The sequence below is a fragment of the Meriones unguiculatus genome, chromosome 7 (genome assembly GCF_030254825.1).
Source record: "Meriones unguiculatus strain TT.TT164.6M chromosome 7, Bangor_MerUng_6.1, whole genome shotgun sequence".
Lineage (NCBI taxonomy): Eukaryota > Metazoa > Chordata > Mammalia > Rodentia > Muridae > Meriones > Meriones unguiculatus.
The window spans coordinates 36793848-36812950 of NC_083355.1; the positions used below are offsets into that span (position 1 = coordinate 36793848).

Here is a 19103-nt window from a genome sequence, read left to right on the forward strand (position 1 = left end):
CTACCATCTCTAAGGAGTTTATTCGTCCATTCCCCACCTCCCTGCTCCCTAACATTGAGGTTTGGCTGATACAGCATCCAAGCGAGACAGCTATTGAAGAAGGGAAGCACTCAGTCAGGGGCACTCACTATTGTGGTCAATTTTGTTATGCTAACTCAGTTATGTTACAGGCTAGCATTCACATGCTTGTCTAGATGTTGCTGGGACCCTATCTTGTAACTGTCATTTAGGTCCAAAATCAATAACCTTAAGAGAAATCAGCTTAGGCAAGCTGAGGTGGGGAGACTGAGTCAGTGGAGATGCTTAAAGGGTGGAGCTGAGGCTCCCCTGGTGAAGGTGTTCCCCTAGGGATTCTGAACCATCCTCCTGGCAGTCTGCCTGGGTGTGCAGCTGGTAAGGTGAGCCCCAATCACATGAGCCAACTCCAAGCTTTCTTAGTGTTTATCTTACTTGTTTGTCTGGTTGAACCCCAACTGACCCAAGAGGTTAAGAGAGGCAAACTGAGATAGAGTCACCAGCTGGACTAACTGTGATTGACTGACGAAGATCCCTATGATGGGATGGGTGCCCTGCTCTGTTTGGTGGGATGTCTGATCCAACCCCATGAAAAAAAAATCACTAGGAAGTCACAAGCAAGGAACCTGGTTAGCATGCAAAGAGGCACAGGAGGCGAGCTCTCAGGAGGAATTGTGAACTCGGGAAGGGTGGAAAACAAGACAATTACGAATCAGAACTGAGATAAAATAAGAGATACATTTAATAAGGCTTCTAGAGGGCCTAGTGAATCATAGAGGACAAGGACAGAGAACAAACTTTCTGAGGGAACTACACAGAAGGAGACATAGGTCATCAGTTATAAGGGATGCCATGTGAGGCACAGGAGAACGGTGACAGAGTCAGACAGCTGAGGCCAAACTTCGGCAGACAAAGTTGATGGATCTAGGAAAGTTAACAGACACTGAATGCTTTCTGGGTAGATTCTCCCCTGGAAAGGAAGGGTTTACGTTTTTGTCCCTGATCCTTTGCACTGATCCTCATAAACACTAAACAATGAAGAGACAACCAGGTGATTAAACCTGGACATAGCTTGTACCTCATCTAGCTAAGGCCAAGGGGAGGGCAGAATTACCTCCCACACATTTTGAAGAGTGGCTCCCTTGGTGAAGGTGCTCTTGCTAGGGATTCTGAAGGGCAGGAGTGGGCCCAAAATTCTTAGTGGTATCTCAGTCAGGTTCTAACTGCAAATAGAGAGAGAAACTGCTGCTTCATTTGTTTTGTTTGTTTGTTAAAACTGGTACTTCTAATTCATGCCTTTTAAAGATCTCAAAAATTACTTTAAATTATGTGTATTGTACTGAGGAGATATAGGAGCACTTAAGAGCAGGTGACGTGGGAACATAGAGGAGTCAGATCTTCCTGGAGATGGAGTTACAGGAAGGTCTGAGCCAGCTGATACAGAGGCTAGAAACTGGTGAAGGTCCTCTGGAAGAGCAGCATGTGCTATTAACAACGGAGCCAGCTCCCCAGCCTCTGAACTCATGCTAAGAAGAACTCATGCCCTGAAGGTCATGTTCGAGATCCTGAACTAGCTGTCCAGTCCGGGAAGATGTTGTATTGTCCTAAAAACTGGAATTCCAGAGCTCTTCCAGCTCCTCCTGTGCCATCACCAGTAAATGAACAAAGCTCCAGCTGGCTTGCTCAGTGGGACATGCTCAGTTGGTTTTGTTTGCTTGACCAAGCTTATTGTCACAGAACTCCCCCAGGAAATACTCTCAAGTCCTTGGTCTTATGTGTAGATAAACACATGGCAGGAGAAAGGGATTACTTAGGAGGAGCCTGTCTCCCATCTGCTGGGATCCTGAGGACTCTGTCTGTGTTCATGGGACTCTCTGGAGGCTCCAGGGATTGCTCTGCTAATCAGAATAGGCTATGGGATGAGCAAATAAGAACTCACAGCCAAAAGAATGCTAAGGAGAGTTTATTTTGGACACAAGCATGTGAGGAAGTGGTGGCCACGTGATAGCTCTTCATCTTCCAAGGATGCAGTTCTAGAGCAGGGAGTAGCCAATACAAATTTGATAATGACTTCCTGTGTTTTGGAACCTTCAGTTGTTCAGCCCTCAGTCTGTGCTTGGCAGCTCATTGGTGTTGGGACATGGGCTTGCTGGAGTGTCTCCCCCCTAGACACTGAAGCTGAAGGCCCAAACTTCCCCCACATGTGACTTTGCCTTTCCTGTCTGGCGGGCTTTGTTAATCCTACCTTAAGCTTTCTGCTGGTTACTCTCCACTCTGACATCTTTCCTACCTCTGCCTAGGCAAAGCCTTTCACTACTTGTAGAACTTAGCAAAAACTGGTACAGAGCTCATGTTACATGGTCCACAGGTCTGTTTCTCCAGCCTACTTAATTTACCTTTTAATCTGTATTCCAGTGCATGCCTGCCTGACATGTAAGTATTCAGCAAATGAATGTTCCCATTAGCTTCATTGTCTTCCCCCTCCCAGGAACGTGTGTTATCCTGAGAGAAGCAAACCTTTTTTGGCTGGGGAGAAGAGTCAGATGGCCCCAGGTATGACCATATGGATCTAAGTCATGGTGGCTTGAGTCACTGTGGGACTGGCTGTGCAGAGTAGAGGGCCCCAGATTGTGTCACTCAGTGTCCTGCTGCCATTTCCTTCCAGAGCCTTTCTCTTGGACACAACCAGACTCTTTTGTTGCTCAGTGGAGAAAGCAACATGAGACTGTTCTAACAAAGGCCCCTGGAAACTTACTCACTCTCTTGGACATACCTTTCCAGGATGCTGTGGTCTGGGTGACAATAACCCTCATTGGTTTATGTATTTGAATATTTGGTCCCCAGTTGTTGGACCTTTGTGGGAAAGGATTAGGAGGGGGGCTTGGTTAGTGGACATCCATTTCTAAGGAGTGGCTTGCAGGCTTCCAAGGCCAGTACTCTTCCCATTTAGCTGACTCTCTGTCCCATGATTGATTGTGAAGATCCAATCTTTCACTTACTCCTGCAGTGCCATGCCTACCTGCCTGCTGCCATCCTCCCTGTTGTGATGCTCATGGAGTCACTCTGGGAAACTGTAAGACCCCAATGAATGCACTTCTATAAGTTGCCCTGGTCATGGTGTCTTATCCCAACAATAGAAAAGGAAGGAAGACACAAAGGACTGTACTCACTTCCAAGTCAGGAGACATGCAGATATGACCACACCCAAATCTGCAGCACTTCATTTCCTCGGGGCACGTGTCATCTCCTGAGCAGTGATCAGCACACTTGACAGCAGTGTTTCCCTGTACCTCGGGACAAGCTCCAGGTTTTTGTGTTGCTGAAATATACAATGGTGTTTATGGAGGCTGAAGTAATCAGAAAGACAAGGTTGAAAATGGTGCCAGAGGTCTCAAAGCCTCATCACCTGATTTCAGTGCCCATAAGAAAAAGGGGCTTCAGGGCTGGAGAGACGGCTCAGTGGTTAAGAGCACTGTCTGCTTTTCCAAAGGACCTGGGTTCAATTCCCAGCACCCACATGGCAGCTCACAGCTGTCTGTAACTCCAGTTCCAAGGGATCTGACACCTTCACACTGATGCACAGAAAATAAAGTTAAAAATACAAAAAGAAAAAGGGGCTTCAGTAGACTTGTGGGCTTTTGGAAGGCAACCTAGTAGTTTTGCAGGGTTGCAGTACAGGTAAATCTGAACTTCTCGGAGACTGTGGCCCAGAATTGCTTCCTACTGGTGACATCCTTTCTTTGTGTGTTATTACTACTGTACTTCTCAAAAAGCTGACATGATGTGAAAGAGGCCCTCACTGTTCCTTGTTTCCTGGGCTTTTACTCACTCTGGTTTTTGCAGTTCCCCTACAAATCTTCATGAAGACATATGGCTGTTCACTGAATTCATGATTTTATAGAATCCTTGATTTGATTCAAATAAATTTTGAAAGTTGAGAAGTTGGATGGTTGATAGAGATGTTAAAGTTGCAATAAAAACCTCTGTAAACCTCCAGATGCCAGGTACAGAATTCCCACTAGAGAGAGACAGGCCTGAGACAGAGTTATGGTTTAAGATTGAAAATTCAGCCTGGCTTAAGTCCAGAAATGGCACCATGAGTCCTGGTATGCACCATAAAGATAAGTAAGAGTGCTTTAAACTCTTAACATGCCCAGAAGTAATGGGCAGCTGAGGAATATCTAATTAAATACAAATCTTGAGGCAGAATATACCAAATGTTTCCTTGTAATTCTTATCCACCTTTATCATTCTGAATTTACTCAAACACATGTGATGAAGACCTAAATAAGAAATCTTCAAGTTTTTGTTTTGTTTTGTTTTTGAGACAGGGTTTCTCGGTGTAGCCTTGGTTATCCTGGACTCTATTTGTAGACCAGGCTGGCCTCAGACTCACAGAGATCCACCTACATCTGCCTCCCAAGTGCTGGGATTACATTTGGGTGTCCCTGAAATGTTCAGTTTTTAGTGTAGAAACATGTAATCTGTAATACTGCCTAAACCATCTGTTTGCTTTGAGACTATGAGGTAATTCTTCTGACCTAGAGGACCTAGTCTTAAAGGTATTCAAGCTATTGACAAGGCAATAAAGTTGGTGGAAGTTGCTGAAATTTGCTTCATCCAAAAGATGTAAATATGCAAATATGTGCCATTCTGTCTAATTGCCTGCATATATTGTCTAATGTGTGTGTGTCTGTACATGCGTATGTCCGCCTGAATGTGCATGTGTGATGGGGGCCTCTTGTCTTATTTGTTGAATGAGTGTATATCTGTGAATGAATGACAATTTTCTCTTTTCTTTCTCTTTCCCACTGGCTCTCAGAGGATTTCTATGTTTGGAGCCCCCGAACCAGCCTGCTGCCCTTTCTTTGAAGTAAAAGAGTCAAGAATGTTTCCATGGCCTGCTGTCAGCCTGCTGTCCCCTAGCAGAAGGTATGAGCCAGAGAAAGCAGCCCTGGTTGCAGAAAAACAAGAGAACCTAGATTGCTCAGCCCAAGATTCAAATTTACCCTCCTTCTCTTGTAGATCCACAAGGAAATTTGTGAGCTCTGGAAAGGTAAACAGGCCAGAGATGATTTGGGGCTGCAAATCTCTCATTAGGCTACCTGCCTGCTTGTACCTAGCCACTTCTTAAGTTCAAAGGGTCTTTCCAGCTTCCTTCCCTGACCCCCACAATCCCCTGAGGTTTTCAGCTAGAAACTGCTTTCCACAGCCTTGGCTACCAAAGGAAGAAAGAGGACAGTCTAAAATGTCCTCCACAGCCACGGTTGCAGCCAGTTCTGAGTCACTAAAGATGGAACCCTTGGCTTGGTCCCCTCCTCCTTTTTCTTTCAATCATCTAAGCTGAGGAGGCTTTTGCTGTTAACCCTGGCATCAGCCTGGAAGCACAAGAGTTTGAACAGTGTTATCTCTGTCCTAAGATTACCCCGAGGGTACCAAGGCTGGCCCTTGGAAACCTGCAGGAGAGTAGCTTTCTCTATATCACCCTTTGCACCCCAGGGCTCTTCCCTCAGCTTTACCAGCTCCAGTCTTGCTCTTAAGCCTGAGTGCTCAGTCTGGCCTTTGGGGGACTTTTCTCCCTCTCCACAGCCTATACACTCTCAGTAGAAAGAACCTTGCACCCTCACAGCCCTTTCCCTGTACCTTAGAAGATGCCATAAATTCTCTAATGACAGCCAGCCCTCTCTCATCCCACTGCACCCCAAGTTCATCTCTGAACAAGTGCTCCTGCGATTCCCACATGCAAGGTACATCTGGAGACTAGAGGAGCTGCCTGGTCTCTGCCACAGCTGCTGTCAGAGCCCACCCCATCCCCACCTCTCTTGCTCTGTCTTGGAAAGATAAGGAATGCAGACTGATCACTCTTTATAGGTCAAAGAAATTGAGTTTGATCCAAGCAGTGGGCACATGGCTTTCCCCTGTGGTAACTCAGCCCCAGGCCCTTGTAGGCTTTGAGCCCTCTATGCTTTTAGCTTGGATTCCCCTCAGCACACTTACGTTTTGGAGAAGCTAGATCACAGGCAACGTTCATTCCCATGATTATCAAAGTCACCAGAACCAAGACTATGGCTGTCTTCATGGTGGCTCTGGCTGGCTGGACTCACAAAGGAATTTATACCCTCTGGAAAACTAGACACATGAGTGTAGGAGGAGGCAGTAAATGAGGAATTCCTTTAAAAAATAAAAATAAAAAAGAGCTTTCCAGAAAGTGCCTGCCGATGTCTGGCTCCTTTTTCTGTTTCACAACTGATTTCTCTGTAATTGTTTGTTGGTAGATCCAAATGGTATCCAGGAAAGAGTCAAGAACACAGTTTTGCACTGTGTTCCTCCTTAAATCACAGCTTGACCTTTGTATGAATGATGAGCTAAGGGAATTTTTATTTCTGTGCAGCTGCACATCTCAGAGTGAGATCTGAAGCAGAGATGCCCAGTGAGGAGTGCCATGGCCCATCTAGGGATTCCTGGACATTCAGTTGAGGTAGCTTGCCTCTGGAAGAGATGGTGGTTTTCTCTGGAGCTCTGCAGAGGACATTCCTAAACAGGTGTGGAGTCTGGGCCCCCCTTATCTGGGCCCCTCAATATCTACACCTGGAGATGTAGGTAATGAAGTCACTCCTGGAAGAGAAGGACAGTCAAAGACTTCAAACTGCTAGAGCCTGTTGAACATAGAGGCAAGCTCCATTATGTTGGCTGGTTGTCTTTGACTAATGCTTTTCTGTAAGAGGTCTTTAGAAAGGAAGCTACAAACGTGAGCAGTGGAGGGATGGGAACTACAAGAAACATTTCAGTGTCCCTAGTCTCTGAGTAGAGGATTGCCTCTTTTTCTAGCCCAACAACAGACTGTGAGAGAAAGAGCTGTTGCTGCAAACCTAATGAGCTGTGAGAATGCCCCAGACATCATGTGGCTGGCTGTGCAGTTTCTTCTCTTTGTAGGGTCACTTCTCAGGACTTGAGAGGGTTTGTTTGGTCAGATGCTTTGCTCCATGTGTTTCCAGTCCTTTCTTCAGATTGATGAGACATTACTGGATTCCTGCAACTTTGCCCCTGTGTTGTGTGCATGCTCTGACAGAAACAGAGGCAAATCCATTTGTATTTGTTTATAATGTCACAATGTATGGAATAACCATAAATTCACAATATATACCAGTGTTGTTGTTTTGTTTGTTTGTTTTGTAATTTTTTTGTTTGTTTTTTGACAGGGTTACTCTGTGTAGCCCTGGCTGTCCTGGAACTTGCTCTGTAAACCAGGCTGGCCTCAATCTCTGAGATCCACCTGCCTCTGCCTGCCCAGTGCTGGGACTAAAGGCATGCACCACCACTACTTGGCTTAAGATAGCAGGGAGTTTTTTTTTTTTCCATTAGTTCATTTCTGTAATCACTTTAGAGCCTGATTGCAGACCCCTCCCTTCTCTCCTCTCAGCCACACTCTCATATCTTCCTTCCCAATGTTCCCAACCCATTCTCTCTAGAAGAGGGGAGGGCCCCATGGGTACTAACCTACCCCAGCACATCAAATCATAACAGGACCAAATGCCTGTTCTCCCACTGAGACCAGGCAAGGCAGGCCAGCTATGGGAATGGGATACAAAGGTAGGCAACAGAGTCAATGAGAGCCCCTCCTACTCCAATAAAGAACTGAGGAAATTAAACACCAGCAAACCAAATGACCCAATTAAAAATGGGGTACAGAGCTAAACAGAATTCTCAACTGAGGGATCTCTTGTGGTTGAGAAGCACTTAAAAATGTTCAGTGTCATTAGTAATCAGGGAAATGAAAATCAAAATAACTCTGGAATTCCCTCTTAAACCTTTCAGAATGGCTAAGATCAAAAACTGAAGTGACAGCACATGTTGGTGAGGATGTGGAGAAGGGGAACACTCCTCCATTGCTGGTGGGAGTGCACATTTGTCCAACCACTGTGGAAATCAATCTGGTGTTTTCTCAGAAAATTGGGAATGTTCTACCTTCAGACCCTGCTCTACCACTCTGGGGCGTATACCCAAAAGATGCTGCACCACACAACAAGGATGCTTCCCCAACTGTGTTCATAGCAGCTTTATTCGTAATAGCCAGAAACTGAAACAGCCTAGATATACCTCAGCCACAGAATGGACAGGAAACTCTGTTCGATTCACATAATGGAATACTACTCGGCTGTCAAAAATAAAGATATCATACAATTTTCAGGCAAATAGAGGAAACTTAAAAATATCATCTTGAGAGCTCATTTTGGCAGCACATATACTAAAAGTGGAACTATACAGAGAAGATTAGCATGGCCCCTGCACAAGGATGACACCCAAATTTGTGAAGCAGTTCATATTTTTTGATAATTAGGTACTAGACCTATAAGATAAAATAAACATACTGAAACCTGTACACCTGGAGAAGGTAAACAAGAAAGAGGACCTGGGGTAAGATGATCATTTCTCACTTAGAAAGACAAATGGGATGGGCATTGGATGTAGGAGAATACAAGTAACAGGTCAGGAGTCCATCACAGAAGGCATCTGAAAGACTCTACCTAGAAGTGTATCAAAGCAGATACTGAGACTCATAACCAAACCTTCAGCAGAGTGCTAGAAAACATATGAAAGAAGGGGGAGTTAGAATGACATAGAGAGGACAGGAGCTCCACAAGGACCAAATGTATCTGGGCACAGGGGTCTTTTCTGAGACTGATACTCTACCAGGACCATGTATGGCTATAATCTAGAATCCCTGCTCTGATGTAGCCCAGGGTAGCTCAGTATACAAGTGTGTTTCCTAGTAAGGGGAACAGTGACAATTTCTGACATGAACGCCCTGGCTTGATCTTGGACCTGCCCGCTACCCCGAGGGAGGAGCAGCCTTGCTAGGCCACAGAGGAGGACTTTGCAGCCAGTCCTGAAGATACTGGACCTGAAGATACTGACTGACCCTAGGATAAGCTAGGGTGAGATGGAAGGGGAGGAAGACCTCCCCTATCAGTGGACTTGGAAAGGGGCAGGGAGGAGTTGAGGGAAGGTAGGAGGGTGGAATTTAGAGGGAATTAGGGAAGGGATACAGCCGGATACAAAGTTAATAAACTGTAACTAATATCAAAAAATAAAAATTTAATGAAAAAAAAAAAAGAAAATATAATCTTGAGTGAGGTAAGCCAGACCCAGAAAGACAAGCAAGGTATATATGTCTTTATAAGTGAATATTAGGCATAAAGCACAGGATGGACATCCCAGAATCCACAGACCTAAAGAATCTAAGGTGCAAGGATGGCCTAAGGGAGCATCCTGGAATCTCACTCAGAAGGAGAGATAAAATAGACATCTGAAGTAGATGGATGGTGATGAACTGGGTGACAGAGAAGGTGGGGAGGAAAATGAGGCTGGGTATCAGGAATGGGGGAGAGTGTGTGAAGGTCTGGGAAAGAAAATGAAAATTGGGGGGCATGTCTCTGGGACAAGGGAGGCTCCTGGGAGTATATGGTGGTGAGCCTAGCTGTGAGTCCTAGCATCAGGGGACATGGAGCCTCAATTGGCTACCTCCTGCAGCCCAGAAGAACTGCCAGTGGAGAGATTGGGACGCCAACCCACACACAGAACCTTCAATCCAGCCAACCAACTATTTGAGTCACATGGCATGAGAGAGAGACCAACACTGACATTATTAACAATACTCTTTTATTCTTACCAACAGGAGGCTTGCATAACTGTCATCTGAGTGGCTTCACCCAGCAGCTAATGCAAACAGATGCAGAGACCTACAGCCAAACATGAGGTGGAGTGTGGGGAATGTTCTTGCAGAGGGGAAAGAAGGATTCAAAGAACCAGAGAAGTCAAGGACACAAGAAAACCTACACAATCAATGAAGCTAAACCTATAGGGGCTCACAGAGACTGAACCACCAACCTGAGTACAGCCATTGGAAGGATCTAGCCACTCTCACCCAACAAACATGTCTAACAGATGTACAGCTAGGTCCTCACATGAAACCTCCAAACAGAAGGAACAGGTGCTGACTCTGACTCTGTTGCCTGCCATCCAATCTCTTCACCATGACTGGCATGCCTTGTCTAGCCTCAGTAGAAGAAAATGTTCCGGGTTCTACATTACATGCCAGGAAAACTTGATACCCATGTGAAATCTCCCCTTCTCTGAAAAAAAAAAAAAAAAAAAAAAAAGAAAGAAATGGGAGAGGGGAGAGGGAAGGAGGATGAAGAAGGAACCATGAGGGAAGGAAGGAGGGGAAATTCCTGTTGGGTTGTAAATTAATTAATTAATTTGAAAGGGAAGGGTTTCCCTGTCCATCACTGACCCTTCCCAGTGATCCTCCATAAACCCCAACAATACTGAAAAAACCGGCAATCAAAACTGGACATGACTTGCCCCTCATCCAGCTAAGGCCAGAGGCATATCCTAGAAACCAGTGCTGAGCTGGAAAGACAGAAATGGTCCCAAAATCGTAGAGGCATTTCAGTTAAGTTCTGACTTCCAATGTAGAGGAAAACTGGTGCCTCTAATCCATGATTTATAAAGATTTTAGAAATTATTTTAATTTATTTCTATGTGTGTTGGGATCAGGGTATATATTAATGCAGGATTCTGAGGAGTTCAGAGGTATCAGACCTTCTTGGACCTGGAGTTATAAGAAGTTCTGAGCCACCTGACATAGATGCTGGGAATTAAACTCATGTCCTCTGGAAGAGTAATATGTGCTATTAAGCACTGAGCCAGCTCCCCAGACTCTTAATTCATGCTAAGAAGAAATCATTCCCGGAAGGTCATTGTTGCACTCCTCTATTGATTGTCCAAACGTGGAGGATATTCTATTGTCCTAGAATATAGAATTCCAGAGCCCTTCCAACTCCTACTGTGTAATCACCAGGAAATAAATGCAGCTTCAGCAGGCCTGCTGTGTAGGACATGCTCAGTTGGTTTTGGTGCTTCACCAAGCTTATTGTCACAGAAATCCCCAGAAAATACTCTCAAGTCCTCGGTCTTTTCTGTAGATACACACATGGCAGGAAAGAGGGATTACTTAGGAGGAGCCTGTCTCCCATCTGCTGGGATCCTGAGGGCTCTGTCTGTGTTCATGGAACTCTCTGGAGGCTCCAGGGATGGCTCTGCTAATCAGAATAGGCAATGGGATGGGCAAATAAGGAGAACTCTCAGACAAAAGAATGCTAAGGAGAGTTTATTTTAGACACAAGCATGTGAGGAAGTGGTGGCCACGTGATAGCTCTTCATCTTCCAAGGATGCAGTTCTAGAGCAGGGAGTAGCCAAGATCACCCTCCATGGATTCAGAAGAAATCTTCCGGGCCTGGCCATCAGTCGTGCGTGTAATTAGAGAATCCATCTTTCAAGGGCTGTCGGCAGTCTACAATGCAAATTTGATAATGACTTCCTGTGTTTTGGAACCTTCAGTTGTTCAGCCCTCAGTCTGTGCTTGGCAGCTCATTGGTGTTGGGACATGTGCTTGCTGGAGTGTCTCCCCCCTAGGCACTGCAGCTGTGGCCCACACTTCTCCCACACCTGACCTTGCCTTCCCTGTCCACAGGCTTTGTGGATCCTACCTTAAGCATTCTGCTGGTTGTTCTCCACTCAGACATCTTTCCCACCTCTGCCTAGGAAAAGCCAATCAGCACTTTTAGAACCTAGCAAAAACTGGCAGAGAGCTCATGTTACATGGTCCACAGGCCTGTTTCTACAGCCTACTTAATTTACCTTTTAATCTGCATTGCAGGGCATGCCTGCCTGACATTTAAGGTATTCAGCAAATGAATGTTCCCATTAGCTTCATTGTCTTCCCCCTCCCAGGAACCTATGTTTTCCTGAGAGATGCAAACCTTTTTGGCTGGGGAGAAGAAGAATGAGATGGCCCCCGGTAAGTCATGGTGGCTTGAGTCACTTCAGTCATGTGGGACTGGCTGTGCAGAGTAGAGGGCCCCAGATTGTGTCACTCAGTGTCCTGCTGCCATTTCCTTCCAGAGCCTTTCTCTTGGACACAACTAGACTCTTTTGTTGCTCAGTGGAGAAAGCAACATGAGACTGTCCTAACAGAGGCCCCTGGAAACTCACTCACTCTCTTGGACATACCTGTCCAGGATGCTGTGGTCTGGGTGACAATGACCCTCATTGGTTTATGTATTTGAATATTTGGTCCCCAGTTGTTGGATCTTTGTGGGAAAGGATTAGAAGGGTGGCTTTGTTGGTGGGCGTCCATTTCTAAGGAGTGGCTTGCAGCATTCCAAGGCCAGTACTCTTCCCATTTAGCTGACTCTCTGTCCCATGATTGATTCTGAAGATCCAATCTTTCAGCTACTCCTGCAGTGCCATGCCTACCTGCCTGCTGCCATGCTCCCTGCTGTGATGCTCATGGAGTCACTCTGGGAAACTGTAAGACCCCAATGGATGTGCTTCTTTAAGTTGCCTTGGTCATGGTGTCTTATCCCAGCGATAAGACAGGAAGGAAGACACAGGACTGTCCTCACCTTAAAGACAGGAGATTTGCAGACATGACCACACCCATTGCTGCAGCACTTCATTTCTTCGGGGCATGAGTCATCTCCTGAGCACCTTTCAACACAAATTCCAAAAATGTTGGGGGGCAGCTCGGGACAAGCTCCAGGTTTTTGTGTTGCTGAAATATACAATGGTGTTTATGGAAGCAGTCAGAAAGACAAGCTTGAAAAATGATGCTAGAAGTCTCAAAACCTCATCACCTGCAGGGCACTAGCTCATTGTATATTCTGCTCTGCACCTCAGAGCTCTCTTTTCAGAATTACCAGCTCCAGTCTTGCTCTTAAACCTGAGTGTTAACTCAGACCCTTGGGAGAGTTTCCTCTTTCTCCACAGCCTACTCAGTCTCAGCAGAAAGAAACTTCTACCCTCACAGCCCCTACTCAAGGCTTTAGAAGATACAAAAAAAATCTCTAATGACAGCCACACCTCTTTCATCCCAGCACACCCCAAGTTCATCTCTGAGCAAGCACTCCTGTGAGTCCCACATGTAAGTCACAGCTCCAGACTAGGGGAACTGTCTGGTCTCTACCCCAACTGCCGTCTAATGCAACTCTGTCTGTCTGTCTGCTCTCTGTCTTAAGACAAGAAATACAAATTGATCATATTTATAGGCCAAAAACAAATTGTTGAGTTTGAGCCAAACAGAGGACAGTAGGGTTTCCCCTGTGGTAACTCAGCCCCAGGCCCTACTGGGCTTTGCACTCTCTATGCTTACAGTTTGGATCCCTTTAACACACTTACTTTTGGAAGAAGACAGAGCGCAGGCAATGTTCATACCCACGGTGATCAAAGTCACCAGAACCAAGACTGTGGCTGTCTTCATGTCGACTCTGTCTGGGCTGAACTCACAGAGTGAAGGTAGAAGTCTGGGTGTGGGAAGAGGCAGCCAATCAGGAAATACAGAAAGAGGAGCTTTTCAGAAAGTGCCTGCAAAGAACTTGGCTCTTTGTTTCATAACAGGCTTCTCTCTAATTATAGTTAGAGTATTGTTCCTTGGTAGGTACAAATAATATCCAGGAAAATATCAAGAACACAGCTTCAGACTTCCTCCTACTTCACAGCTTGACCTTTGTATGGATGATGAACAAGGAAATGCTTATTTCTGTGCAGCTCCACACCTCAGAGTTAGAACTGAAGCAGAGAAGTCAAGTGAGGAGTGCCAACGCCCATCTGGGCTTCCTGGACATTCGGTTGATGTAGCATGCCTCTGAAAGAGATGGAGCTGTCCTCTGGAGCTCTGCAGAGGAGATTCCTAAACAAGTATGGAGTCTGGGCCCCTCTTACCTGGAGATGTAGGTAAGGAAGTTACTCCTGGAAGATGTGGACAGTCAAAGACTTCAAACTTCTAGGGCCTGCTGAACATAAAGAGGCAAGCTCCATTATGTTGGCTGGTGTCATTGACCAATGCTTTCCTGTAAGATAGGTCTTTAGAAAGGAGGCTACAAATGTGAGTACTTAAGGAATGGGAGCCACATTAGACATTGCAGTGTCCCTAGTCCCTGAGTGGAGGACTGTCTCTTTTGTAGCCCAACAACAAACTGAGAGAAAGAGCTGTTGCTGCAGAGCTCATGAGCTGTGAGAATGCCCCAGACATTGTGCGGATGGCTGTGCAGTTTCTTCTCTTTGTAGGGTCACTTCTCAGGAGTTGAGGTTTGTTTGGTCACATGCTTTGCCCCATGTGTTTCCAGTCCTTTCTTCAGACTGAGGAGACATTGCTGGGTGCCTGTAACTTTCCCCCTCTGTTGTGTGTATGGTCTGACAGAAAGAGAAGCAAATTCATTTGTATTTGTTTACAATGTCACAATGTATGGAATAACCATAAATTTCAACTATATACCAGTGTTGTTGTTTTGTTTGTTTGTTTGTTTTTGTTTTTTGACAGGGTTACTCTGTGTAGCCCTGGCTGTCCTGGAACTTGCTCTGTAAACCAGGCTGGCCTCAATCTCTGAGATCCACCTGCCTATGCCTGCCCAGTGCTGGGACTAAAGGCATGCACCACCACTACTTGGCTTAAGATAGCAGGGAGTTTTTTTTTTTTTTTCCATTAGTTCATTTCTGTAATCACTTTAGAGCCTGATTGCAGACCCCTCCCTTCTCTCCTCTCAGCCACACTCTCATATCTTCCTTCCCAATGTTCCCAACCCATTCTCTCTAGAAGAGGGGAGGGCCCCATGGGTACCAACCTACCCCAGCACATCAAATCATAACAGGACCAAATGCCTGTTCTCCCACTGAGACCAGGCAAGGCAGGCCAGCTATGGGAATGGGATACAAAGGTAGGCAACAGAGTCAATGAGAGCCCCTCCTACTCCAATAAAGAACTGAGGAAATTAAACACCAGCAAACCAAATGACCCAATTAAAAATGGGGTACAGAGCTAAACAAAATTCTCAACTGAGGGATCTCTTGTGGTTGAGAAGCACTTAAAAATGTTCAGTGTCATTAGTAATCAGGGAAATGAAAATCAAAATAACTCTGGAATTCCCTCTTAAACCTTTCAGAATGGCTAAGATCAAAAACTGAAGAGACAGCACATGTTGGTGAGGATGTGGAGAAGGGGAACACTCCTCCATTGCTGGTGGGAGTGCACATTTGTCCAACCACTGTGGAAATCAATCTGGTGTTTTCTCAGAAAATTGGGAATGTTCTACCTTCAGACCCTGCTCTACCACTCTGGGGCGTATACCCAAAAGATGCTGCACCACACAACAAGGATGCTTCCCCAACTGTGTTCATAGCAGCTTTATTCGTAATAGCCAGAAACTGAAACAGCCTAGATATACCTCAGCCACAGAATGGATCAGAAACTCTGTTCGATTCATACAATGGAATATTACTTGGCTATCAAAAACAAAGATATCATGCAATTTTCAGGCAAATAGAGGGAACTTGAAAATATCATCCTTTGTGCTCAGTTCGGCAGCACATATACTAAAATTGGAACTATACAGAGAAGATTAGCATGGCCCCTGCACAAGGATGCCACCCAAATTCGTGAAGTGGTCCATTTTTTTTTTAAATAAATGGGTACTAGACCTATAAGATAGGGTAAACATACTGAAATCTGTACACCTAAAGAAGATAAACAAGAAAGAGGACCTGGGGTAAGATGATCAATCCTCACTTAGAAAGACAAATGGGATGGACATTGGATGTAGGAGAAAACAAGTAACAGGACAGGAGCCTACATTTTAGGGCCTCTGAAAGACTCTACCTGCCAACACCCATGCCAGTGTCGCCATAGTAGCATAAGCTACAGGGTGGGGGATAAGCTTTCTCCGGAAATTCGCCCCCTGGAAGGTCCCTGGCAAACTCATTCCACCTGGATAAGAGACGTGTTCTGAGATTTCTATGCTTTTTCAGTTGTGCCTCTGGGGCTGGAATAATGAATTCTTTAATCTTTCTCTGTGACTCCTGAAACAGCACATCTAATTTTATAAAGAAATTTAATATTAGTAGATTGTTAAAAGCTTTAATAAAAATAATAAGTTTAAGAAAGGTAATGAATTAGGTTTAGTATTAATAGGAATTAAGAATAGTGAAAAAATAATAGGCTCCTTCTTTTTTTTTTTTTTTTAATTGCAATGAAATTTAATATTTCTTTTTTTTTTTTTTCAATGCAGTTTATTCAGGAACATTGAACAATCCTCGGACCCCGGGGAAAGCCAGCCCACAGCTTAAATAGCCTCTGGGTAGCCAACCCAGGCGTGCCACGGGGGCAATGCAGATAGGTCCACATACATGGAAGCAAGCCAGATCCTCGGCCTTAGCCAAATGTGGAGTTGTTCGTGACAGAGAGCACTCACCATCGGGAAGGTGGAAGGCGGAAACCAGCTCCATCTTTAAGGCATAGCATTCCGCAGCTCTCTACAGTTCCCCCTTTTTGTTTTAGACGCATCAGGCAAGAGTAGAGGTCTGATCTCTGATATTAGAAATAAATTGGGACTTTGTACAGATGTTCATTTAGGTGTCATCCACCCAAAGAGCATCAGACCGTCCGATACCTTTTTCTCAGAGGCGGGACCTGGGGCATCAACCCGCATGCAATCAGACATGCTCTTCTCTGGGTCCAAAGCGGCTGACCCTGAGTGCAGTGCTTAGCCTCGCATCCTGAGCGTATCATTTTAGCTTTTTATGGTATCCAACCATGCTTGGGGAGAATGTCCTGCTTCAATGGCTGTAAAGGCCTGAATGATCATGGCTGCATCACACTGTTGTGAGACTCTAATCTTGCATATATACCACAGGCAAACCAAGGAGACCAACACCAGAAGGCCTGCTAACACTCCCATGCCCGCCCATTCCTTCAGGTGATTCATGGCTGCAGCAATCCATGTTGATAATCCTGTGGCTAGTCCTGCGTCCACTCCGGTAGAATTTACTGTGACAATGGCTTTGGCAGGCATCTGACTTAGCTCCTGACTTTCCTCTTCACTGGTTAGCAATAATGAAATTATATTTGAGGTTTCTTTTCCTTTGTTTGCTCTGATCAAAAAGTTTTTAGGCCAAGATTACTTGTGGGTACTGCTTTAGGTTTGACTGCATTTTGAGTTAAAATGTAAACTTTGTATTCTTGGTAAAAAGTCTAAATGTTCTGGGAAGTATGCCAATTTTAAGGTGCCTTTTGTATAAAAATACTAGCTTGATTTCAGTAAAGTTGCAGCAGAGTCAAAACCATCAAGGTGTCTCTGTCTGTCAATTCTTCGCCGAAACCGTGTCTTCCTGTCCAAAGCCTTGTTCTCCCTTGGACGACGGGAGCCTGACTGGGCCGGTCCGTGGCATCTACCTAGCAGTGTATCAAAACAGATACTGAGACTCATAACCAAACTTTCGGCAGAGTGCAGGGAATCATATGAAAAAAGGGGGAGTTAGAATGACCTGGAGAGGACAGGAGCTCCACAAGGACCAAATGTATCTGGCACAGGGGTCTTTTTAAGACTGTGTTTCCAACCAAGGACTATGTATGGATATAACCTAGAACTCTTGCTCGGATGTAGCCCAGGGTAGCTCAGTATCCAAGTGTGTTTCCTAATAAGGGGAACAGGAACAATTTCTTACATGAACGCCATGGCTTGATCTTGGACCTGCCTGCTCCCCCGAGGGAGGAGCAGCCTTGCTAGGCCACAGTGGAAGACTTTGCAGCCAGTCCTGAAGATACTGGAACTGAAGATACTGACCCTAGGATAAGTTAGGGTCAGATGGAAGGGGAGGAGGACCTCCCCTATCAGTGGACTTGGAAGGGACAAGGAGAAGATAAGGGGGGAGGATCAAATTGGTAGGGAATGAGGGAGGGGGCTACAGCTGGGTTACAAAGTTAATAAGCTGTAACTAATATTAAAAAATAAAAACTTAATGAAAAAAAAAGAAAATATCATCTTGAGTGAGGTAACCCAGACCCAGAAAGACATGCAAGGTGTGTATGTCCTTAGAAGTGGATATTAGCCATAAAGCACAGGATGGCCATCCCATAATCCACAGACCCAAAGAAGCTACATTACAAGGAGGGCCTAAGGGAGGATGCTGGAATCTCACTCAGAAGGAGAGATAAAATAGACATCTGAAGTAGATGGATCGTGATGAACTGGGTGGCAGAGAAGGTGGGGAGGAAAATGAGGCTGGGGATCAGGACTGGGGGAAAGTGTGTGAAGGTCTGGGAAAACTGGAAATTGGTGGGGGGCACGTCTTTGGGACAGGGGAGGCTCCTGGGAGTATATGGTGGTGAGCCTAGCTGTGAGTCCTAGCATCAGGGGACATGGAGCCTCAATCGGCTACCTCCTGCAGCCCAGAAGAACTGCCAGTGGAGGGATTGGGACGCCAACCCACACACAGAACCTTCAATCCAGCCAACGAACTAATCGTCCAATTTGAGTCACATGGCATGAGAGAGAGCCCAGCACTGACATTATTAACAATACTCTGCTATTGTTGCCAAATGGAGGCTTGCATAACTGTCATCTGAGTGGCTTCACCCAGCAGCTAATGCAAACAGATGCAGAGACCTACAGCCAAACATGAGGTGGAGTGTGGGGAATGTTCTTGCAGAGGGGAAGGAAGGATTCAAAGAACCAGAGAAGTCAAGGACACAAGAAAACCTACACAATCAATGAAGATAAACCCATAGGGACTCACAGAGACTGAACCACCAACCAGAGAGCAGCCATTGGAAGGATCTAGCCACTCCTCCCCCAACAAACATGGCTAATAGATGTATAGCTAGGTCCTCATGTGAAACCTCCATACAGCAGGAGCAGGGGCTGCCTCTGACTCTGTTGCCTTACCTCCAATCTCTTCTCCATAACTGGAATGCCTTGTCGAGCCCCAGTAAAAGAAAATGGTCCTGGTTCTACCTTACATGCCAGGGCAAATTGAAACATATGTGAAATCTCCCCTTCTCTGAAAAGAAAAAAAGGGGAGAGGGGAGAGGGAAGGAGGGATGAGGGAAGGAAAGAGGGGAAGTTCCTGTTGGGTTGTAAATTAATTAATTAATGATAAAAAGGAAGGGTTTTCCTGTCCATCACTGATCCTTTGCAGTGATCTTCCACAAACTCCCACAATGCTGACAAAACCAGCAATCAAACCTTGACAT

General features: G+C 45.4%; 1 protein-coding gene and 2 non-coding genes across 4 annotated transcripts; 2 read left to right on the forward strand and 1 right to left on the reverse strand.

The window, feature by feature from the left end:
* The first annotated feature begins 8236 nt into the window (after positions 1-8236).
* LOC132655473 (U6 spliceosomal RNA) lies at positions 8237-8343 on the forward strand. The gene has a single exon (XR_009593281.1). It is a non-coding gene; the product is annotated as a U6 spliceosomal RNA (small nuclear RNA).
* Positions 8344-11182: 2839 nt separating this feature from the next.
* Positions 11183-13458, reverse strand: LOC110551117 (WAP four-disulfide core domain protein 18-like). 2 transcript variants are annotated; one of them, XM_060388410.1, is made up of 4 exons: positions 13259-13458; positions 12487-12635; positions 11569-11619; positions 11183-11372 (listed from the first exon to the last, which is right to left on the reverse strand). In XM_060388410.1, exons 1-4 carry the CDS (start codon positions 13338-13340, stop codon positions 11355-11357), a joined length of 300 nt encoding a protein of 99 aa, XP_060244393.1. In that variant the 5' UTR covers positions 13341-13458; the 3' UTR covers positions 11183-11354. The 2 variants fall into 2 exon arrangements, with proteins under 2 accessions (XP_060244393.1, XP_060244394.1); XM_060388411.1 differs by lacking the exon at positions 11569-11619 and having other exon boundaries at positions 13259-13450.
* Positions 13459-15424: 1966 nt separating this feature from the next.
* LOC132655470 (U6 spliceosomal RNA) lies at positions 15425-15531 on the forward strand. Its single transcript, XR_009593278.1, has one exon. It is a non-coding gene; the product is annotated as a U6 spliceosomal RNA (small nuclear RNA).
* The last annotated feature ends 3572 nt before the right edge of the window (positions 15532-19103 follow it).

Coding starts and splice junctions, on each gene's coding strand:
- LOC110551117 (XM_060388410.1), bottom strand. CDS start 13,340: ATGAAGACAGCCACAGTCTTGGTTCTGGTGACTTTGATCACCGTGGGT. Junction 12,636..13,258: donor CGCTCTGTCTTCTTCCAAAA/GTAAGTGTGTTA, acceptor TGTATATTTCAG/CAACACAAAAACCTGGAGCT. Junction 11,620..12,486: donor GCAAATCTCCTGTCTTTAAG/GTGAGGACAGTC, acceptor GGCTTTTCCTAG/GCAGAGGTGGGAAAGATGTC.